Source organism: Tasmannia lanceolata, unplaced genomic scaffold (genome assembly GCF_043159265.1).
Source record: "Tasmannia lanceolata isolate RefF3 unplaced genomic scaffold, GAP_Taslan_0.1 ptg000018l, whole genome shotgun sequence".
NCBI lineage: Eukaryota > Viridiplantae > Streptophyta > Magnoliopsida > Canellales > Winteraceae > Tasmannia > Tasmannia lanceolata.
In genome coordinates this window covers 22,959,655-22,984,788 of record NW_027518695.1, presented here as the reverse complement: position 1 = coordinate 22,984,788, position 25,134 = coordinate 22,959,655, and the positions used below count along the sequence as shown (strand labels likewise).

The 25,134-nt window shown below is 38.0% G+C and overlaps 1 protein-coding gene across 1 annotated transcript; it reads left to right on the top strand.

Annotated features, from left to right (window-relative positions):
• The first annotated feature begins 22,726 nt into the window (after window positions 1–22,726).
• Window positions 22,727–23,095, top strand: LOC143850195 (secreted RxLR effector protein 161-like). The gene has a single exon (XM_077359462.1). It carries the CDS (start codon window positions 22,727–22,729, stop codon window positions 23,093–23,095), a length of 369 nt encoding a protein of 122 aa, XP_077215577.1.
• The last annotated feature ends 2,039 nt before the right edge of the window (window positions 23,096–25,134 follow it).

Below are 25,134 nucleotides of genomic sequence, written 5' to 3'. Positions count from 1 at the left end.
CTCTTACCTCTTTGAAAAGATAGTTCAAGATGGGAAAGTGAGAAAGATTTCTACACCCATATAAGAGGGAGTGTTGCGACAAAGGCTTGAGCCTTTCAAAGGTATTCAATTTGTTTGCCTTTGAGAATTTAAAAAGAACAACAAGAAACAAATAAAAACACACGCGCGCCGAGCTGAGCCGAGCCGTGCCGTGCCGTGTCGGGGCGCGGCTGCGTGTGGGTTTGGGTTTTTCTCTAAACGGGATTATCTTTTTAATCACCAAGAGTTGGGTTTATTTTAAACCCAATCGTGTCTTTTCTTTTTTTTAAACCCAAAGGTCACGTTTCTTTGTTTCAACTTAATCCGACCGCTAGAACCCTTTTCTAATAACGTAAACCTTTTACTAATAACGTATTGAAAAAATGGCTAGTTTTTTAAAGGATGCGTTTGTTACTTTAAAAAAATGTTTTCTAAAGGGTGTATTTACGTTTTGAAGAGGTGCTTGTGTATTTTAAAAGGGTGTCTTTAACTGACACGTTTTGCCTTTAAAAACAGATATTCTCCAACATTTTTACACACACAACTTTATTGTTTTCTCTCTTTGTTCTTAACAGAACAGTGCTCTCTTCTTCTGTTATTTTCCACTATTTTGTTTTTGGGCAATTGGAGTGTTCACCGTCTGGTTCAGATCTATCTGATTTTGCACTTCAGATAGATATCGACGGTGCTAAGGCTGTTGTATCCTGGGGGTAATTGCGTTCGAATCTGTTGCACCGGGTTTCTCCGCAGAGGTGCAAATTCACCTTAAAGAGAGCGACCTAGTCCGTGCCTCATCTCGCCACATCGAAAAGGTTTCATCTAATTATTTATTTTCAGTTTTTCCATAAAATTCATAAATTAGGTACTCCATAAGCTTATATTTAGAGGAAAATTTCACAACAATTTTAAGGTGAATTTCATTTCTGTTTTCCTCTTTCTATAATATGGCATCCCATGATGAACTGATGTCGGATTCTTCAAATCCGAACAAGCCTTTTCGATTCAGTGGTGCTAATTTTAAGAGATGGAAGAAGAAAATGTTTTTCTATTTATCCACTAAGAAGGTATCCCAGGTTTTGGATGACCCAAGGCCTTGGAGATCAGAACTTGAACCCGCTAGGTCTGTTATGAAAAAGAATTGGCAAAGAACACCATTCTCCGAATTTTTAATCGAACATTCATTGGTTTCCATATATAGAGAAATTAAATATAGGGAAAAAGACTAAGTAATTACAAAAAAGAGTCTCAATTTAGGTAGGTGTAGACACCCCCATTTTGTTCCGCTTTATCCAACAAAGGCGTTTGTTAGTTCTCCTCATTTTAGAGTCCAATCCTAATGTTTTTCTGTCTATTCCATCATTTCTAACAACTGTTGAGAGGAGATTGTTCATAAAAATCCAAATGAGAAAGAGTTTGGGATGATTTGGTGGGCCCAGATTATCGTTTCTGCTAGTTTGGGTCAAGTAAGTGGGCCCACACATTGTTTTAATGGAAAAATGAATTTTTACCTTGCTTGGGCCCACCAAATAAAATCGATTATTATGAGTCCCATATGTGTTTCGGTTGTATATTGGGCCCCACCATTTACTTAATATGTAGTAGGTCCACCCAAGGCTTTAGATATCATTATACAGCCATTGAGTTAAATAAAAAAAAGGGTGATCCGATTGCTTTGGAGGAGTGATTTGTATTAGGAAATGATATCGCCACAACTATGGTTTAATAATTGCAAAAAACCAGCTTGTCTTTTGCTTAATTGGCTTATGAGAGCTTTTTGGGATATATAATAACCTCTGATAGCTCTTTCAATAATAATGGGTAAGGTTAGTGTAACTATTAAAATATGATTGTGCTGATAACATTCACATTTGTATTTTGACCAACTTCTCATGATGGAAAATCTCATCTCCTTATTCATCTGTTAAAATATCAAATGTAACCCTCTTTCATCTCTATATGAGAAATTGGCAATTTCTCATCCGGGGAAGGATGGCACTCTTTCTCTCCAATATAAGGTCCGAGTCTTCATCTTTCCTAACATTGGAAAAATTCTCTCTTACCCAGTATAGCAATTGTTTCCATTCAAAATATCTCCTAAGAAAAGAAAATTTCAAGAATGGTTTTTCTATAAAATCAGCAACTCTTTTTCATTGTGGGTGAATAAGGCAAGCTCTCTCTACCTTTTAACGAGAAATCACAATATCTTTGTCAAATGGGAAAGCAGCTCAGACTGGGCTCTCTTTCTTTATTATTAGTATCAAATGCTTTTTCTCTCGGAAGAAAATTTCGACAACTTTTTTTTAAAAGGAAAGCTTCTCTTTCAAGGTGGGGGCAAAAACAGCAACCTTCTCTTTCTCTTATTATGAAGAAGACCAGCAGTCCTCTATAAAAAAAGAGAGCCAACGAAAATTGGGCTCTCACTCTCTCACTTTATCACCCTCTCTCAAAACTCCCCTCTCTCAGCCTCTCTGGGTATCATCTCTTAGTCATCCCTCTCCCAACCATCTCTCCCACTTACAGCAACCCCTCATATCTCTCGTCTCTCTTTAAAACTCTCACAGCAGCCCTCTCATCTGATCTCACTCTAATCAAAGTCCTCCATCATCTCTCTCTTTCCCTCGCTCCTAGGTATTGGAAAAGGAGGACGAAATCCACTCTCTTTCGTTTTCTATTGTTTCTACATTGGCCGGGTTCTACGCGGTGGGCTGTTCTCCTTCATCAAAACATCAAGCTTCCTGGATTCAAGTAGGCTCTTTGTTCTTTTCAATTTCTAGTTTTGCATGTTGGGATTTTAATTTCTAATTAAAATTACATATTGAGTTGTTTTAAAAAAAATAATAATTTAAGTTCGTTAGTTTTTCTGCTTTCATTCTAGCTAGGATTTTAACTAACCTAATAATAATTAGAGATGTAGTTTTTTTTGGGACTTTGAATTCATGGGCTCTCAGGGGAGTGTAGTATTTTTTTGGAAACTAAAACTCTAAGTTAATTAAAAACTGGAATCCTAAAGAAAAAAAAAACCACTTTCGTTCAATCCCTTAAACCCATTCTTGCAATCACAACTCAGCTCAATTCGACACATAACTCAACACAATACAGACCAAAAACCCAACTTTGCAGCCAAAATTCACTTTTGCAACCACTTTTGCAGCCAAAGTCTAATTTTGCAGCCAACCCAATTCCTTTTTGAAAACCTGCAAACCCCCTTTCCAAAATTCATTTATAATTGAGAACCCACTTTTCACATGCATAAAACCCACTTTCACAATTCATTCAACACAACCCATAATCCTAATAACCCATAATCCCAATAACCCATGGAACCCTTGACCTACAGCCATACCATACCCACAATTCTATCTTGTTTAAATCAAGCCCACTCCGATCACCTTCAACTCATACAATCGGCACACCCACACTCGGATGAAAATACTTGGCCTTGATAGATATTCCCACTTAGAACACCAAAAACAACCTAATAAGGCAAAAAGATGGACTAATAAGCCACTAAGACCCCACAACTGAATTTAATATACACAGCCCCTCTCCTAATTTATCAATGGCAGCCCTTCACAAATTGATCTTCACAACCTTCTCGTCAATTTTGTTGACCGTAGTCTATATGCTAATTTAACAACAGCCCACCAATTCTAATTTGGATATAGCACTACCTTGTTTTGATTACTGTACAAACTTATCTTGTCTTTTCACATTGAGTAGTAAGAGGCTAATAATAAAGCACGCCAATGTTTGATTGTCGCACCAACTCGACTTGTCTCTTCCTTCTCAATGAACTTATAAGTATGTTTTTTTTAAGAATATTCTTTTGACTACACTTTAAATATTAAAAAGATAAGGTTGGTGTCATTATCAAGACATGGTGGAGTCGATAACATTTTCCCTTTTATAATGATACTAACTCAACTCGCCTTTTCCTATTCAATGGATTATAAGAGCTTTTTGGTAATTGTAATTTCCTTTTGACAGCTCTTTAACCATTAAAAGACAAGATAAGTTAGTATAAATATCAAAACGTGGTAGTGCCAACATCATTTACGTCATAATGCTGGCTGCCCGTCTTGTGAATAGATTTTGAACCTCTAAACGACAAATTCACAAAAAATGGTGAACTAAAACGTTTTAGTCCTTTGAAAGATCTTTCCAACGTATATTCACACGTTAAATTTGGCCAAGCAGTTAAAAAGTTATCATTGTTTTAGTGGGCTGTGTTCGTTAGATCTTTAAACGGTCAAGTTTTGTCGAATTTGTGCAATTGTCAAAAGATAGTTGTGTTAATGTCATTCTCCAAACCAAAATCAAAAGACATTAATCTAAAATATACCCAACCTAAAAGTAACAAATCTAAAATTCACCCATTTAAAATCTACCGATAAAAATCCGTTAAAAGTCATTAACCAAAAGACCACTAAAAATCACAAGTGAAACTAAAGCTTCCAATTAAACAACTTAAAAGAAATTAAACACACCAAAATATCTCAAGATAACTAAAAGCTTCAAGAAAATTCTAAAAGTTTCCACAAACCCAAAAGAATTCAAGATTCCTAAGAGCCGGTGGATTCAAAATTCCTTTACGAACCTTTAGAGCCCCTTTTAGGAACACTTATGTCATGTTGTGTCCTAGGTTTTAGGGAGTCCTAGAGTTACGAGTCCAGCCTCATCACGACCGATTGCTATTATTAGCAAACGAGTCATAGATCTAATTACACTAGTCACCCCACTTTTTCATAGGACGAGCCTAGTTACCTAGGATGTAGGTTAACCTGCATTAGTCTAAGGGATGTCTTGCACTTAGCTAGGACCATATAACATCTTAGATGAAGTCCTAGGATAATAAAATCTTTAACTTGAACTAAATAATTTCTCTTAAAACTGTTGAAACAGTCAATCCAGTCTAGATCGGTGTCCTAGATGAGTTAGGCATAAGTAGTTTAGTTTAGGTGCACCGAACTACGTCGACTCTGATCCCAGTGAGGCTTGGGTACGTAGGCAGCTTGGATGTTTGATGGCATACCAAGCCCGAGTCGGCTCCACACATAAGTGGTGGGGTTTTGTACATTAATCCTTAAATTAAAAATAATTAAATCACTTAGGACTTTCCATGAAATTAGAATTTTTAGGAGAACTTTCACTTAGATTGAATTCAAACAAATTAAGAAAATCAAGATACACATTAGAGAATACATTGAAATTAGATCTTATGATGCATGTCATGTAGTTCGCACATTAATATAGAGTTAAATGAGCCATTTAAAAGAAAATCAAAAGAGTTAACTTTTGGAATTGAAGACCGATTATCGGGCAGGAATGGTGCATGTGGTGGTAACTCCCCATACCTTCCATTCTCGTAACCAGGTAACGAGTCTAGATTTCTGGTCAATTATGGGTCCTAGATCCCTCATCTAGGTGGCGACTCTGTCACTCTCTTTTGTGTGAAATTCGGATTACCTTAGTGATCCTAAGTTCACAGAAAAGATGAATTAAATCACACCTTCCTAGGCTCGGTGGCTTACCCCTGCCCTTATGGGTACTGGGTTGCACGTTTGTTTGCACCCTATGGCTTGGTTGCTGCCTGCTTGGTTGGGTAATTAAAATCAATAATAAAAAGCACACGCCATTCGCGTGGGTACGAGAGACCAAGAGAAAGTGTAGCGCCTCGCGCGCTCGCCACCTTCTAAGGGATCGGGTCCCACAGTTTGGCAACTCTGCTGGGGACCACCTAACTTCATTAAAACTTCAAAGGATAACTCATTTGAATTTAATTTAACTGGCTCATAAAAACTCTATCTCTTATATGCTTGGTAGATTTGTTTGTTTATTTTTTCATCACATTTTATTCAAATTTAATCTAACAAAACCTGAAGGCATCATAGATTGCGCAAACTTATTGCACACACTTACATCACTTGCATCTAAACCCTTGTATCTCACATGCACACACATTCTATTTTAGGAACCCGGAGTGTTATCTAGCATTGTTAACTGGGATTTCATCACCTGGTGCCTCTGTACTAGAGAAGCATTCCACTCTTAGCCTAGTACCTTTATGGTGCATAAACGGATCTCTTTCACGTACTGATACGTCGGACACTGGTACAGTATATTGAGCACGGATTCGTGCTAAGGGAACTCTTGGCCTTACCCCTAGATTAACCCACACATGCATATAGTATACGAACACACGTGCATCACGTGTGTGAGCTTAGATTAGGATATCTTATCAAGGGCGTCTAGATTAGGCCATAGTCCATCTTCCAATGGCTACGATCAGTTCTTAGGTACACAAACAAAGTCATGAGTCAAGATTCTCTCTCCACTCCGATAGATTAGGATTAGGGTTTGATGCCTTCAGGTAACACTGTTAAAATGTACGAAGATTAAAAAACTTTCCCTTTGGGGTTAGGATATAAATCCCATCTTTCCTAAGATCTCATAGGATTAGTTATTCTTGATCTACCCGTTGAAAGTAATCTTATGTAATCTCATCTAATCTTTTGATCATGTGTCTATCATTCGCCTCTTGTGTGATTCGATTATATCTTCATTCCCTTTCTCAATTGGCAAGAATTGTGTTTCAATCATTTGATTGTGCAATCTTGATGATCTAATCATACTTGTACCTTTGGTCTCTTCTTCCTCTAGGGGCTACCTTTTTCGAAATTATTTTGCTAAGCCCTTCAGAGTTCACTCTCATAATCCTTGAACTAGGGGCATTCCCCTATACGAATCTGTCATCATTGTCATGTCTTGGTCCTTTAGGATTCATTCTATTGTCCCAATTACTTGCTTAATGTGTAATCTTTTTTTTTCAGTCATTGAGAATGAACACTCCTTGAATGTCAAGCTCATATACCGTTCTTATTTTTCCCTGTCAGGACTGGTCACAACTGAAAATCCATCAAAGCTTCTTGGGTTGGAATCTATTCGCGGTCAGCAAGGAAGTTAATTCTCCATTTTCTTTGGAAGTGTCTATAATCCTCTCCTTCCATACTCATGGCAGACTCTACGAAAAATTCTCAGCTCTCTTACATCATGGAAGCCTTGACCCTGCTTTTCCAGCAGATGAAAGAATTGAAGGAAGAAAATCAATTCATCAAAGCTCAACTGACTGAGAAATTTGGTCCAACCACTGTTGTTTCTAAGGGCAAAGATCCGAGCCTCTCCATGGTTATGGGTTCGGAAGAACTAATTGTGAATCTCTCTAGACAAATGGCTGCGCTAATAGAAGAAGTTCATCAGATGAAGCAACAAATGCAAACCTAGTATTGTCAGTCCCAAAGTTCTAAACATTTCGCTGACAAAAATACCAAAGTCTAGGATGTTGTTACCAGGAACTCTGTCTCTCAGCACCAGCAGGATTCTGTTGGACCCATAATTCTTGAATATGACCAAGAACCACCATCTGAGATTCCTAAAAGAGAATTCACCGACTTGCCGATCTCGCGACTTGATGCTTTGAAATGGTTGCTCAAGGAAAGAATGATAACACTATTGGGACCAGAGCCTGTTCCTAATCCTCTTCCCAGTCCCAAGACCTTCCAAATGAAAGAATTTTGTGATTACCATTTACATCCTGATCATGCTACTGATAAATGCCTCAGTTTGAAATATGATATTCAAGATCTTATAGACATGGAGCTCCTCGACCCTCAAAATCTTTTGTCAAGCGGCGAAACTTCATCCTTTCCCGAAGACCGCAAACCATGGTTTCAGCAAATGAAAAGAAAGTCTTACGATAATCACAACCAGCAATGTACAATGATTGGTCGGACTATATTGAGCCCGGTCTCCATAGGTCAGGAAATCAAAGAGGCCACAACCCATGGTGCTTATAACGGGGGCAATTTTACTTCAAAAAATATCAAGGAGCTACAGAACCCTATGGTATTCAAATACAATCTAACAAAGGTCGCACCTCGACCAAAGGCCCAGACAGAATTTACCCCTCTCCTTCTTCCACCATCAGAGATACTCAGGCAGTGCCTAGCCTCAGGTCGTATTACCCTACCTGGCATTAGAGCTCCCCCTAATCCTTTACCAGCAAATTGAAGAATGGACCAGTATTGTGAATACCATAGAGGCCCTGGCCACCTTACTGATAATTGCATTGCCTTAAAATTTAGGATCCAAAAGTTGATTGATGAAAGAAATTAGCCTACTCGAATCATGCAGTACTGCCGCCAGCCGATCGCAATGCTTAGATAACTGAGGGTTCAAAGAAGCACAGGTCTGGTTGCAATGAAAAAAATCAGAAGTTGAAAGTACCATTTATGAGCAAGCTTTTGCCGAGCCTCCAAAGCCGGACAGTTGCAGCAGTCTTAGTCCTTTTGTTATTTTAATTAAGTCCAGTCATGATGTCGAGTCCAGTGATGGAGTGCAGTCTTCTAAAAGTTTGAATAAATTCCTAGTCCAGTTGAGTCTTTTCTTACTTTTATTTTTGAGTCAAGAAAGTGAATCCTGAGTCTGTTCAGGATAAGTCTTATCAAATGTAGTCATTTTCAATTCAATAAAATTTGCTTTTTTATACATTCCAATGTGTACTTCTAACTTTAATAAACAATGAGAATAATACTCCCTCCTCGAATGAGGAAAGATGCCGACGAAACTCCTCTTGAGTTGCAGCCTATGCTCAAACAAGAGGAGAGCGCCGAGCCCAGCCTCTCAAAGATGAAATTGAAGTGGTAAACACTGGCATTGAAACTTTGATTCAATGAATGCCGATTGAAAATACATTACCCTCTGAAGAATGTAAGGAATTGATAAACCTATTTCGAGAATAAAGAGATAGTCCAGTAAGCGCTACCACTAATGCCAGGAGAAAGACCCAGATAGAAGGTTCAAGAAAGAATGAAGTGAATATCACATGCTATACAAGGGGCAAGGATTCGAAACAACTTCCATATCTCCAGTCAATGGCCCCGGTCACAGGTTTCACCAGTGACAATGTAAAGCCATCAAATTCAATATGAAAAGTGCAAAAGCAATCATCTCAGAGAGATCATCAAAATATCAAGAGCCACCGATTCAAGGATGAAATGATGTCCAAAAACCAGTATGCACTCTCAAAGTCAAATTACTTATCAATATCCAGAAGGAAGAAAAATCATTATCTCTTGCAGGAAAATGCCATCAAACTCCGTGAAAAAAAAGAGAAAAAAATAAATAAATAATCAGTACCAGAGGGACTCTAGTAACCTAGATCGATTCCAATCTGAACATCGGAAGGCCTCCTTTGGCCGATTAAATCTCAAAATCATAACCCAGTGTCAAAGAATACCGGTTTGCAAACCCATTGAGCCTGAATGAAATTTCCTTGAAAACCCATCAAACTAGGGGCATCTGCCCCGAACTACGTGAGACCTGATCCTTACACTGGGGTACGTAGACAGCTCGGTTAAACCGAGTTCGGTCGATTAAAAAAAAAGAAATTCAATCGTTCCAGAAAAAAAAGAGGGACAAGTTCCAAAAGAAGAAAAGTCAATCATTCCAGAAAGAAAGAAGAAAAGAAAAATCAATTAACCTTCAAACAATTTATCTTCAAACTAGGGGCATTCGCCCTAAACTACGCACGACCTGATTCCTACCCTGGGATACGTAGGCAACCTGTTCACAGGTTCGGCCGAAATCTTTGTTGAACCTTAAGTCATTCTTTGAAAAGCCCTATCCTACCTATAAAGTCCTTCCGGTGTTCAGAATTAATGATCTAGGTCCCGAAATACAAAAAGTGAAAAAGAAAAAAAAGAACGGAGTTTGAAGATCTGCTAGACTGAAAACCTGAAAGGGTGGTCTAGGCAAAATTTAAGATCATTCCCCTGCTAAGTTGAAAACCCGAAAGGGCGGCTTAGGCAAAAGCTAAGGGGATAGCCTGCTGAGTTGAGAATCCGAAAGGACGATTCAGGCAAAAGTTAAGGCTAACACGGTCCACCAAGTTAAAAATCCTGAAAATGTGACTTTGTCATAGTAAGAGAATCATTATAAGAATGCCGCAGCAGGTATTAAGACTGAAGATCAAAAATAAGTTCCAGCGAGTTCAAGTGTCATCCTAGAAATTAGGGGCATTGAAACCAAGCAATTGAATGAGTTATAATCAACTCCTTGAGCCTTTGCCGTTTTAAAGAAGAAGTCCAGTGTTTATCGATTGAGAAAATACTCTTTGAAAGGCTAGACTTACCAAACAAAATGTTAATTAAGTCAGGAGCATCATTCTGTATCAGTCCAGTCAATCCATTCATGTTTTTTTTTTAACTCATTCTTTCAGAAACTTCCCGTTCCTCAAATAGTGTCTTTACCATTTTTCCCTTTTGGGTAGAGTCGATCATTGTCCAGTTAGTCAAATGTTGCGACTGTCTTGGTGAAAGAGGCCTGGTGTAGCTAGCTCCCTATAACTACGCCGGAGTCATGCTAATCCTGAAGGAAGGACTTCAGGAATCAAGTGAAAATGATCCAATTTAAGCAAAAATCAATTCAGAAAGAGTCCAGAAGCATAAACATTAGTAAGCCCAGTTCCCATAAGAAGATCATATCATAGAGAGGCACCATAAGCTTGGAAGAGCCTTGGATTCAATGGTGGTTGAGCCAGTGAGACTTTCTCTGTACTTGTCAAAAGAAGAATCCAATATCCAGTATTCCAATATTCCAGTTCCAGTATCCAGTATTCTAGTATTCCAGTTCCAATATCCAGTATTCTAGTATTCCAGTTCCAGCATCCAGTATTCAGTTTCAATTCCAGTATTCCAGTTCCAGCATCCAGTATTCAGTTTCAATTCCAGTATTCCAGTTCCAGCATCCAGTATCCAGTTTCAATTCCAGTATTCCAGTATTTCACTATGCCAGTTCTAGTCTCCAGTTCCAGTATCCAATATTCCAGTATCATAGTTCTAGTGCCCAGTATCCCTATCACCAGTATTCCAGTGTTCCATTTTCTAGTACTCGTATTCCTATTCCCAGTATTTCGACACTCCAATTCCAACACCCAGTTCCAGTGTCCGAAAATCCAGTGTTTCAGTACTCTAATTCTAGTATCCGGTATGTCTTCGTTCTAGATTCCCGGTTCCTGATGTTTAGATCAAGATTCCAGTTTCCAGTTTCCAGTTTCCAGTCCTAACATCCAGTGATCAAATTCCAATCCCAATTGAATCAATCAAAATGTCAATCCAATCTAATCCCCAGTTCACCAATTATCAATTTTTGACTCTCCATTTTTCCAGTAATCAAGTTCTACAATTCCCAGTGAACTAGCTCTTTAACTTCTCAGTTCTTTAATTCTCCAGTTATCTGACTATTGAGTCCCTTAATCATCCAGTTCTCCAATTTTCAGCTCTGCAAATATCCAGTCCCTAAATTTTCTACTTCTCCAGTTTTCCAATTCTTCAGTTCATCAAATCTTCAATTCTCCAGTTTCAAGTTATCCAGTCTTCCAATTCTCCAGTCCACCCATTGTTTGATTATTCGGTTTCTCAGTTCTCCGCCTCTCAAGTCCTTAAGCCTCTAATTCTCCGGTAATCGAGTCCTCCAGTTTTTAAATTATCATTTCCAGTCTCATTCTCAATTGTCAAATCCGATCTTAAATCCATTAGCCCCGTCTCACTCATGAATAGGCTAATTCTCTGATTTCTCTGAGCCCGTTCAGAGAACGGTGCCTCCTTCCGTCGTTGCCCGTTTGAAAACGGCGCCACGTCATAATTATCTTTCGTTCTAGGTTGCATGATTTTTACACCAAGATTGAATCCAATTCTTTATTATTCTGAACTACCAAGTCAGAGTCTTTAGAGTAAATGATCTTGATTAAATTCTAGGACTTCATCTAAGGTCTTGCATTAGGTTAGGTTGCATGCATTCGCATCTAGGTTGCATTTTGTCTAGAGAGTCCTTTGTTGGCAAAACGCTGCGCAAAATGGTGTTGTCATTTTTGTTTTGGTACTCAATGACTATGCCATCTCTACCAAAGAGGGGCATCTGTAGACACCCCCATTTTGTTTCGCTTTATCCAACAAAGGCGTTTGTTAGTTCTCCTCATTTTAGAGTCCATTCCTAATGTTTTTCCGTCTATTCCATCATTTCCAACAACTGTTGAGAGGAGATTGTTCATAAAAATCCAAATGAGAAAGAGTTTGGGATGATTTGGTGGGCCCACATTATCATTTCTGCTAGTTTGGGTCAAGTAAGTGGGCCCACACATTATTTTAATGGAAAAATGAATTTTTACCTTGCTTGGGCCCATCAAATAAAATCGATTATTATGAGTCCCATATTTAAGGTGAATTTCATTTCTGTTTTCCTCTTTCTAAAATATGGCATCCCATGATGAACTTATGTCGGATTCTTCAAATCCGAACAAGCCTTTTCGATTCAATGGTGCTAATTTTAAGAGATGGAAGAAGAAAATGTTTTTCTATTTATCCACAAAGAAAGTATCCCAGGTTTTGGATGACCCAAGGCCTTGGAGATCGGAACTTGAACCCGCTAGGTCTGTTATGAAAACGAATTGGCAAAGAACACCATTCTTCGAATTTTCAATCGAACATTCATTGGTTTCCATATATAGAAAAATTAAATATAGGGAAAAAGACTAAGTAATTACAAAAAAGAGTCTCAATTTAGGTAGGTCCAAAGGCCATTCTCTCTTAGTGTCCATTAATTTTTTTTCTTGTTTTTACCTAAGAAGAGGAAGAAGAAGAAAAAGAAGAAAAAGAAGAGGAAGAAGGGCAATAAGAAGAAGATGAAGAAGAAGGAAAAAAGATGAATCGACACCGCAAGAAAAGGAAAAATAATCACATTTGCAAAACTAGTTAGATTTGTGACATATGTCAAAATTTGACAAAAAATTTAAAAAATTCGGCAAATTTGAATAAAGAAATCTCCAAATAATTGGAAATAACCGAAAAAATAGTATCAAACCGGTGACAAATAAAGTCAAATTGAAAAAAAATATCTAGTCAAACCAGGAAAAAAACGTTGACTTATAAAAAAAATAACCATCAAAAGATTGGGTCGAACCTGATTTTTTGTTTTGACCCCGATTTGTTCCCGATTCAACAGAGTTTTTCTTGGTTCAACCTGGTTTTTTTCTTAGTCGACAGATTTTCCAAGCCGATCCGGTTTTTTAACGAGTCTGCCGGATATTTTTCCAGTTCAACTCAATTTTCCATGTTTGGCCGGATTTTTCTTTCTTTTACTGTATTTATTTCTAATTTATTTTCACTTTTATGAGTGTTCTAAAAAATTTGCATATTTTTAAATACTTTTGGCGAATTTTGACAGTTTTAATTGTTTTATATTGTTTTGAGTATCCAAATGTTCTTCTTACCATTGTGATGCTACTGTTTTTTAAAGGAAAAATTGTTAAAAAAATGCAAACATTAGGTGATATTGTCAATCAAATGTACCTTTTGTTTTTTTGTGAAATAGGGGCTGTCAGGTACTTTTAAAAACTGCATAGGACAAAAATACTCTCCCTCCTCTTTTTACCTCCACCTTTTAGCTCACTTCCCTATGCACTTTTCACCTACCCTTTCACCTTTTCCCTCCACCTTTTTACCCTCTTCTTCCCCAAACATGAGAAACTCTATGAAACCCCATGGAAGCTTGTCATTGCCAAACGTTCTAAGCTCCATTTCTATTGCCTTTTGAAAAAAAACTCCATTGGTTGTCTTAAGTTTTCTTCGGTTACTCCGGTAGGTCCTCTTTTGCTTAGGTTTTAGATGTTGTTTTCATGTTTTTTTTTTTGTGATTTGGTTTATTCTCAACATCTCTACAATGGTGTCTTTGAATGGTTACATGTATGCTTTGACCTATCTCTCTCTCTCTCAATCAATGGTTCAATGGTTGTAAAGTTCTAAATGGTTCAATGGTTGTATACCCATTATCAAACCCATTTGGTTACTCTATCTAGACACTCAGAACAACCCATTTATACAGTTGGAACCAGTATGTAGACCTTGGAACCACAATTTAGAGGTTCCAATTGATTAAATAGTGATTCCAAGAGTGTAAATAAAGGTTTGTACATTGAACAAGTAATCATGAGTGTATTAATAGTGGTTTAGGTACTCATAATCAGTATGTACACAATCAGAACCATTATGTAGACTTCGAAACCACTATTTAGTGGTTCCAAGAGTGTAAATAGTGATTCCAAGAGTGTAAATAAGGGTTCATGCATTGTAAAAGTGATCATGAGTGTAGTGATAGTGGTTTAGGTACTCATAATTAGTATGTATACACTGGGAACCATTATGTAGACCTTGGAACCACAATTTAGTGGTTCCAAAAGTGCAAGTAGTGGTTCCAAGAGTGTAAATTATGGTTCCAAGAGAGTAAATAGAGTTTCATACATTGTATAAGAGATCATGAGTGTATTGATAGTGGTTAAGGTACTCATACTCAGTATGTATATAATCGGAACCATTATGAAGACCTCAGAACTACAATTTAGTGGTTCCAAGAGTGTAAATAGTGGTTCCAAGAGTATAAATTATAGTTTCAAGAGTGTAAATAGGGGTTCATGCATTGTAAACGTGATCATGAGTGTATTGATAGTGGTTTAGGTGGTCATAAGCAGTATGTATACACTTGGAACCATTATGTAGACCTCGGAACCATAATTTAATGGTTCCAAAAGTGTAAATTGTGGTTCCAAGAGTTTTAATTATGGTTCTAAGAGTGTAAATAGGGGTTCATGCATTGTTAAAGTGGTCATGAGTGTATTGATAGTGGTTTAGGTTCTCATACTCAGTATGTATACATTTGGAACCATTATATAGACCTCATAACCATAATTTAGTGGTTCCAAGATTGTAAATAGTGGTTCCAAGAGTGTAAATAGAGGTTCATGCATTGTAAAAGTGATCATGAGTGTATTTATGGTAGTTTAGGTACTCATAATCAGTATGTATATAATCGGAACCATTATGTAGACCTCAGAACCACAATTTAGTGGTTCCAAGAGTGTATATAGTGGTTCCAAGAGTGTAAATTATGGTTCTAAGAGTGTAAATAGGAGTTCATGCATTGTAAAAGTGATCATGAGTGTATTGATAGTGGTTAAGGTACTCATACTCAGAATGTATACAATCAGAACCATTATGTAGACCTCGGAATCACAATTTAGTGGTTCCAAGAGTGCAAATTATAGTTCCAAGAGTGTAAATATTGGTTCCAAGAGTGTAAATTATGGTTCCAAAAGCGTAATTTCCGTATGATCCTTTCATTCCCATATCTTCTCTGACTTTCCTGGTATGTTCCCTCACCTTCCATCAATTTTTATTCCTTCCATGGAAAATTCAAGTACCAAAAAACGATTTTTGGTCAAATTAGAGTGGGGCTCACCATATTTTAGCAAAATTCTTAATTAAATATAGTGGATTTCGGTCAATATTGTGATGGCATCCTCTAATGTTAAATTTCTATCTGGCCAACATTGGTGCGGGTACTAAGAGAATCTATTTTACTCAAATTCGTTTAGCTTGGAGTAGGTCCCATACTTAGAAGTTCAAAATTTATTTCAAAGGGATTCGGATTCCTTCCCTTTGAGTTTATCCAATGCTTGAAAAAGAGGATCGAGTGGCTGAATTCCAATGGAATTCCACTATGAGTGGGATCTACTTTTAGCCTCATAAATCAAGTTTTTTTAAAAAGAGAAATGAGGCACAACCCATTCAGGTTTTGGCCCATCAAACGAACAGTTAAGACATCCTAAGGAGGTAATTTGGGGACCACGCCCAATTTATGCCGTGGCCCATCAAATGGACAATCCAGATCATCCTATGCAGTGGGTTGCTTGGTCTAAAATTCCTGAAAAATTAGCTTTTTATGATTACATCGGTAATAATCTGGCGAAGGGGGGATTATTCAGAGTAGGCTCAATGGACAATGGGGATGGAATAGTTGTTGGATGGTTAGGACACCCCATCTTTAGAGATAGAGAGGGGCATGAGCTTTTCGTACGTCGTATGCCTACTTTTTTTAAAACATTTCCGGTGGTTTTGGACACGGCCAATTCACATTGAAGCCCACCAAATGGATAGTTTGGATCATGCTATGGAGATGATTTGCGGGGCACGACCAATTCAAGTGGTGGCCCAACAATTGGACGGTTAGGATCATCCCATGGAGTTGATTTAGGGAGGACGACCAATTTACATTGTATTGGACCGTTTGGATCATCCTAGGGGAATGATTTAGGAGGCGCAACCAATTCACGGCGTGCCTGCCAAATGGACAGTTCTGATCATCCCATGGAATGATTAAAAGGGGTGCAACCAATTCACAATAAGGCTCATCAATTGGACTGTTCACATCGTGACATAGAAATAATTTGGGGCACGGCCCATTTATTTTGCGGCCCAATCAATTAGATGGCTCGGATCAGCCTAGGGAAATGATTTGGAGGGTGCGCCTGATTTAGGTTGCAGCCCGTCAATTGGACGATTTGGGTCAGCCTATGGGAATTATTTAAGGGGTGTAACCAATTTACATTGTAGCCCATTCAATGGACTGTTCTAATCATCTCTGATCATCCCATGTAGATGATTCAGGGGAACAAATATATCACTTCCAAAAGGGAGAAAAATCCCACGAGTTGCACATTGTGGGCCCCATCAGATCTCTCTCTCTCTCTCTCTCTCTCTCCCACCAAATGTGCATGGGGAATAGAGCTAAACGGTGGAGGGAAAAGGAAGGAAGGAGGGTATTCTTGTCCTACGCACTTTCTAAAAGCACCTGACAACCCCTCTTTCACACAACCCCTCTTTCACAATAAAACAAAAGGCACCCTTGATTGACAATATCACCAAATGTATGCATTTTTTTAACAATTTTCCCTTTTTTAAATCTAACTGATATTATACTATTGTAGCTATTTTTTTATCCAGATAGGTTAGCATCCTCAGAGCTGACGGCGAGTGTGTGTGTGTGTGACACGAAACGATACAAAAATCCGGGCTAGAAATGGAGCCAAAGAGGTGCCTTTACACCTCCCGATTGTTCCAAAAAGGATAGATTTCAAAAGTTGAATTGGGGGAATGGCGGAAGAAAACACTTGGTGGTGTTGGATCTGATGTTAGGGAGGCCAGCAGCATCACATCTTACTTCCCCTTTGGCTTGGGGAGGGGCTGCTATCCAGGACGAGTAGACGAGCTTGATCCTGGACGTGCATCCGAAGGTGGTGAGGGACTCTGCTGCCAAATTGTCTTCTCAATATCGGTGTTGGCAACTTGGGGAGTGCAGAGCAAGTAGAGCCTGAATCTGCTTCCAAAGGTACTGAATGGCCAATGGGCTTTGTGTTAGTATTTTAATACTAAAATTAAAAAGTAATTTTTTATTTTTTAAAAAGATTATTTTTGCTTTTGAATTTCCCACCCAAATTTGAAGTTTTCAAAGAGATTCTCTTACTTCTACTTTTCCCACCAAAGAATTCAAATGTTTTGAAGTGAACTCTTTTACCTCTTTGAAAAGATAGTTCAAGATGGGAAAGTGAGAAAGATTTCTACACCAATATAAGAGGGAGTGTTGAGACAAAGGCTTGGGCCTTTCAAAGGCATTCAATTTGTTTGCCTTTGGGAATTTTAAAAAGAACAACAAGAAACAAATAAAAACACGCGCGCGCGCGCCAAGCTGAGCCAAGCCGTACCATGTCGGGGCACGAGTGCGTGTGGGTTTGGGTTTTTCCCTAAACGGGATTATCTTTTTAATCACCAAGAGTTGTGTTTATTTTAAACCCAATCGTATCTTTTCTTTTTTTAGACCCAAAGGTCATGTTTCTTTGTTTCAACTTAATCCAACCGCTAGAACCCTTTTCTAATAACGTAAACCCTTTACTAATAACGTATTGAAAAAACAGCTAGTTTTTTAAAGGATGCGTTCGTTACTTAAAAAAAGACATTTTCTAAAGGGTGTATTTACGTTTTGAAGAGGTGCATGTGTATTTTAAAAGGGTGTCTTTAACAGACACGTTTTGCCTTTAAAAACAAATATTCTCCAACATTTTTACACACACAACTTTACTATTTTCTCTCTTTGTTCTTAACAAAACAGTGCTCTCTTCTTCTGTTCTTTTCCACTGTTTTATTTTTGGGCAATTGGAGTGTTCACCGTCTAGTTCAGATCTTTCTGATTGTGCACTTCAGATAGATATTGACGGTGGGTCGGGCTGTTGTATCCTGGGGGTGATTGCGTTTGAATTTGTTGCACCGGGTTTCTCCGCAGAGGCGCAAATTTACCTTAAAGAGAGCGACCTAGTCCGTGCCTCATCTCATAGCATCGAAAAGGTTTCATCTAATTATTTATTTTCTATTTTTCCATAAAATTAAGAAATCAGGTACGCCATAAGTTTATATTTAGAGGAAAATTTCACAACAATTTTAAGGTGAATTTCATTTTTGTTTTCCTCTTTCTAAAATATGGCATCCCATGATGAGCTTATGTCGGATTCTTCAAATCCGAACAAGCCTTTTCAATTCAGTGGTGCTAATTTTAAGAGATGGAAGAAGAAAATATTTTTCTATTTATCCACTAAGAAAGTATCCCATGTCTTGGATGACCCAAGGCCTTGGAGATCAGAACTTGAACCCGTTAGGTCTGTTATGAAAAAGAATTGAAAAAATTCTGATTTCCTTTGCCAAAATTTTATTCTCAATTGCCTCTCCGACGAACTATATGATTTTTATAGTGACTGTAAGGATTCCATTACCCTTTGGGAAGCCTTACAAAAGAAATATGATACGGAAGAGGCTGGGTCTAAGAAATATGTTGTTAGTAAGTATTTCAGATATTATATGGTGGATGAGAAGAAGGTGATTTCTCGAACCCACAAGTTGCAAAAACTTGTTCACGACATTCTTGCAGAAGGAATGACTATAAGTGAACAATTTCAAGTTGCAGCCGTGATTGATAAATTACCCCCTTCTTGGAAAGAATTTAGAAATTCCCTTCTTCATAAAACTAAAGAACTATCGATGGAGGGTCCTCTTGTTCGTCTTCGGATCGAAGAAGAAAACCGAAACCAAGATAAGAAAGAAGGGAATACTGAAAATGTAACCAATGTGAATGCTATTTCTGTTGTTAATAATCAAAACCAGAAACCGCAAGTGAATCTGAAGCCCAAAAAGAAGTTGAAGAAAAAGCAACAGAACCAAAATCGGGGTACCTTTAAACGTCAGAACCAAAACACAACTTCTGGAAAGAATAACTATTCCAAAGTTGTGTGTTATATTTGTGGTCTCAAAGGTCATATTGCACGGATGTGTTGACGTAAGAAGAATACGCCAGTCCCTCAAGCCAACGTGACAGAAGAGCAACTTGTGGCGATGATCACTGAAGTTAATATAGTTGCTGGATCTGAAGGATGGTGGGTCAACACTGGTGCGTCCCGTCATGTGTGTTTTGACAGGAAGTGGTTCAAGATGTATGCGCCTGCAGACAATGAGAAGAAGGTGCTTCTAGGGGACTCGCATACTACAAAGGTACTCGGTGTTGGGGACGTTGAGTTTTGCTTCACTTCAGGGCGAAAAGTGATGCTGAAGGATGTTCTTCATACTCCAGACATAAGGAAGAACTTAGTTTCTGGTTTTCTTCTTAACAAGGCTGGTTTAAACAAACCATAAAGTCTGGCCAATATGTAGGGTTGGCAATTTAACCCTGAAAATTGGGGATCCGCCCCGCCCCACCCCGTTCGGGGTGGGGATTCCCCGATCTAGAGCGGGGATGGGGCGAGGACGAGGATTTAAAAAATTCCTCGGTGCGGGGAGGGGGAGGACCTTGGCCCCGCCCCGATTCATTACTAGTACCTTGCATCATAAAAAATTACTTATTTAAAATTTGAAGATCTATCAAATGATCATTTCATTTCCCAAAGGCTTTCACAAGCAAATTACTGAAGAAAAGACAACTGAGGTTGTGCAAATATCATTTTCCATAAAAATATGCTTATGATTTAAGTTTGTCTTATATTCTATATGTAAGTAGTTCTCACATTTCTTATTTCATTGGGCGGGAATTGTATGGGGATTTTTTCCCCGGCGGGGATGGGGATTAGATTCCCCCCCGCGGGGCAAGGACGGGGACTCCCCATAATCCCTGAAGCAGGGACGGGGGACTGGGAATTTTCCCCAAGGCGGGAACGAGGACGGGGAATGCAACATCCGGCCCCGCCTCGCCCTGTTGCCAACCCTACCAGGATGTTGTAACCAAGTTTGGATCCTTTGTTGGTAAAGGATATGCATGTGATGGAATGTTCAAACTAAATGTTGAAATAATGAATGAAAGTGATTCTTCTGTTTACATGCTAGCTTGTGTTAATTCATGGCATGCTAGGTTGTGTCATATAAACAGAAAATATGTACATAATATGAGTGTATTAGGTATGATTCCTAAAGTAGTCTTAGAAGACTTTAAAAAATGTGAAACTTGTAGTAAGGCTAAAATTTCTAGAAAACCTTTCAAAAGCATTGAAAGGAATTCAGAACTTTTAGAATTAGTTCATAGTGACATATGTGAAATAGATGATATCTTAACCCGTAGTGGTAAAAGATACTTTATAACCTTTATAGATGATTTTTCTAAGTATACAATGATCTATTTAATTAGACATAAGAGTGAAGCCTTAAAAATGTTTAAGGAATACCTATTAAAAGTTGAAAACCAATTCAATAGGAAGATTAAGAGACTAAGAAGTGATAGATGAGGTGAATATGAATCATTAGAATTCACTGATTTTGTTAAGTCATTAGGAATTAGACATGAAACAACCGCTCCTTACTCCCCCGCCTCAAATGGGGTTGCAGAAAGGAAAAATAGAACACTAGTAGAACTTACAAATGCTTTACTCCTAAGTTCAAGAGCCCCCTCAAACTTATGGGGAGAAGCAATTCTAACTTCCTGCTATGTTCTTAATAGAATTGCAAATTATAAAACTAAAGTCTCACCTTTTGAATTATGAAAAAATAGAAAACCCAATGTGAGTTATTTTAAAGTTTGGGGTTGTTTAGCCTATGTAAGGCTTCCTGATATTAAGAGACCCAAAATAGGAAGTAGAGCCATAGAGTGTGCCTTTATGGGTTACTCACTTACAAGCAAAACATATAGGTGTTTAGACCTAAATAACAGTGTAATAATAGAGTCGGTGGATGTTGAATTCTTTAAAGATAAGTTTCCTTTTAAATCTAAACATACTGGAGGTACTGTGACTATTGAAGATAGTGGGGGTACCAAGCTTAGGTTAGAGGTAAACCCTGAAGTTGAGATTGAACCCAGGCGAAGTAAAAGACCTAAAATAGCCAAGGATTGTGGTTCTGATTTCTATGTCTTTAGTTTGGAGGGAGATCCTTCTTCTTTAGAGGAAGCCTTATCCTCTTTAGATGCCGATTTTTTGAGAGAAGACATCAATGACAAGATGGAGTCATTGATGCCAAACAAGACTTGGAAACTAGTAGATTTACCACTAGGATTTAAGACCATAGGATGTAAATGGGTTCTTAGAAGAAAATTAAAATCAGATGGAACCATAGACAAATCTAAAGCTAGGCTTGTTGCTAAAGGCTTTAGGCAAAAAGAAAATATAGATTTCTTTGATACATACTCTCCAGTTACTAGGATTACATCTATTAGAGTTTGATTGCAGTGGCTGCAATCCATAACTTAGTTATTCATCAAATGGATGTAAAGACTCCATTTTTAAATGGTAGTCTAGAAGAGGAGATATATATGGACCAACCCAGTGGTTTCATATCTCCAGGTCAAGAAAATGAAGTATGTAAGTTGATGAAGTCACTGTATGGTCTTAAACAAGCACCAAAACAGTGGCATGAGAAATTTGATAATGTCATTATATCAAATGGTTTTAAAATAAATGAAAGTGATAAATGTATATATTATAAGTATATTGATACTTATTGTATTATTATTTGTTTATATGTGGATGATCTTTTAATTATTGGTTCTAACTTAGAAGTAGTTAAACAAACCAAAAATCTATTTAAGCAAAACTTTGATATGAAAGATCTAGGATAAGCTAATGTAATTTTAGGAATTAAAATTACAAGAACAGAAAGTGGTGTATCTTTAAACCGAGAATTTATATGATGGGTGGCCGTGAAAACACGTGAAGTCTAAAAAAGTAGGTACGGCCCACTTTTTTCTCATGATCCAAACCGTTCATCTGTTTGGGCACAACGTAAATAGGTTGTGTCCAAAATATCATTTCCATAGGATGATCCTAACCCTCCGATCTGAATTGATCTGAATATGGAGATTTCCAAAAATCAATTATGGAATCTTCTACAAATCGGAGGGTTAGGATCATCATATGGAAATGATTTTTTGGACACAACCTATTTACGTTGTGTCCAAACAGATGAACAGTTTGGATCATCAAAAAAAGTGGGCGATACCTACTTTTTTTAGACTTCAAGTGTTTTCACGGCCACCCATCATATAAATTCTCTTGTATAGAGAGATACTTAAAAAGTATAAGTACTTTGATTGTAATCCAGTATGTACTCCTTTTGATCCTAGTATTAGATTGTATTCTAATGAAGGTGATAATATTAATAAAAAATAGTATGCTACTATTATTGGTAGTAGTTTAAGGTATGCTACAGATTGTACCAGACCTGATATAGCATATGCGGTAGGCATATTATGTAGATAAACTAGTAATCCAAGTATAGCATATTGGAATGCTATATCACGAGTCATGAGATACTTTAAACGAACCATTACTAATGGGATTCACTACCATAGGTTTCCTGCTGTTTTAGAGGGATTCAGTGATGTCGATTGGAATACTTTGTCAGAAGATTCCAAGTCTACTACTGGCTATGTATTTACTATTGGTAGTGGTGCAGTTTCTTGGAGATCCAAGAAACAAACTATTATTGCTCAGTCCACTATGGAATCTGAGTTGATAGCACTAACCTCTGTGTTTGAAGAGGCTAGTTGGTTGAGAAACTTTTTATCTGATATACCTATTTGGGAAAGACCTGCTCCCGCTGTTTTGATTCACTGTGACAGCACAGCTGCTATTGGAAGAGGACATAATAAGTACTATAATGGAAAGTCGTGACAGATACAGCGAAAGCACAGTACTGTGAGAGAGTTGATCTCTAATGGATCGGTCATCATTGACTTTGTGAGATCTGGTGATAATTTGGCAGATCCATTAACTAAGGCCTTGTCAAGAAAGAAAATATGTAATACATCGAGGGGGATGGGACTAAAGCCCATTTGTAAATAGTTACCTATGATGGATACCCAACCTAGGGACTGGAGATCCCAAGAACTAGGTTTTCAATGGGAAAAACGAGTCATAGTGTAATTAGTGGACGATCATGCTGATTTCGAGTTTATCTCAATGTCCATCCCTATGGTGTAAACCAAGCATGATATCCTGAAGTGTTTGTAAGGTTGAGTTATTACTCTTAATGAGATCTATAGCTCATATGAGTGGGATGTCTAGGCTACAGGAGCATCATTAATAGACTCACCTACATGTTAGCGAGGAAGTGGCCCGCTTCCAAAAGAGAAGAGGGCTTATTCTCTTATGCTTACACGGAAACTGGGATATAGCACATGGCCGTAATGTGCGAGCTTTTTGGAACCAATTGAACAATTTAGTATCATGTGTGTGGTGCACGTCTGAAAATCCAAGGGTGGTCCCGAATTGGCAACAAATGAGGAGTGAATTATTAGGTTGCTAGCAAGTTTTAGCCTTTTGAAAACTCAAACCTAATTTAGAAGATTAAGAGATCAACAATGAAATTCAAGCACACAAGTTAAATCTAAAGGTGCAATGCAAATAAAGAGCAAAAGTTAAAGAGAGAGTGCACCCGAGATTTAAAGTGGTTCGGTCCTCAAAACGCGAGGCCTACTCCACTCCACCAACCAAACACGTTGATGGCTTCACTATGTGATCTTCTTAACTTAGGCGAAGACCGGTGCCGATTTACAATTCTGATTACCTTCAACCTTGGTGGCAATCTTCACCACGGAGAGTGGGCTACGCTTCTCTGAACACTCGCCCGAATCCAATCTTGATAAAGAAAGAAAGAACTAAAAACAATCCCTCACAAGGGTTTACAAATTGTAGAAGATGTACAAATTGAGCCTATGATCCAAATCCTAATCTTAGAGGATGAGAGGCATAAATAAGCTTTGATTCACTCTTGGGATAATCAAGTAGAGTTTAAGAGTGTTAGGATTGATTGTTTGAAAGTTTGGAATGCCCATATTTATAGAAAAACCCAAATAGGACCGTTCAGGGGCATTGTGGTAATTCCAGTAAAATTCCCAACGGCTATAAATCTGGCCATTATAGTGATCTCGGAGTTCCGAGAATATTTCTCGAAATTTCGAGAAAAAATCTCGGAGTTCCGGGAATACAAACAGAGATTAAAAAAAAAGCTACTGGACCATTTCTCGGAGCTCCGAGGAATGTCTCCGAGTTCCGAGCTCGGAGCTCCGAGAATTCTCTCGGAGTTCCGAGAAGCCTATGACAAGCAGATTTTCAATCTTTGTTTTTGGGCTTCCAACTCTACACTAAGTTGGGATTGTTATGAGGGTTCCAAAGTGTTGGAACACCACAAGGACAATCTCTTTACCATTTTAGGGTGTGTGAGATTAACTTAATTATGCCTCTTAAAATCTAAAACTAAGATTGGATCTATACAATCTAAATTGACTTCGATCTTCAATACGATTCTTCAAGTCTTCATTCGTCTTAGACTCCGATGACTTTGGCCTTCATGATGTGGTCCAATGAGATCTTCTTGGCCTCAATCCAAGCAATGTTGTCTTAGCACCGATGTGATCTACAACTTAGACAATCAAACACATTAGTGATCATAAATCACTTGTGTATTGGAATCATCAAAATAAGATGGGAATGCCAAGGTAGAAACCATTGGGCTTACAATCTCCCCCTTTTTATGATGACAAGCACAAGAGATTTTCCAATAAAAGCATACATATTTTCCTTACACTAGCATTCTCTCCCCCTTTGGCATCAATAAAAAAGATTGGGGTAAAAGAGAAACAAAGGGATGAAATATTCAATTTAAAGCTCCCCCTTTTTCAAGGAAAAAGACAAACCTAGAACTCCCCCTA

Coding starts and splice junctions, on each gene's coding strand:
- LOC143850195 (XM_077359462.1), top strand. CDS start 22,727: ATGAGATACTTTAAACGAACCATTACTAATGGGATTCACTACCATAGG.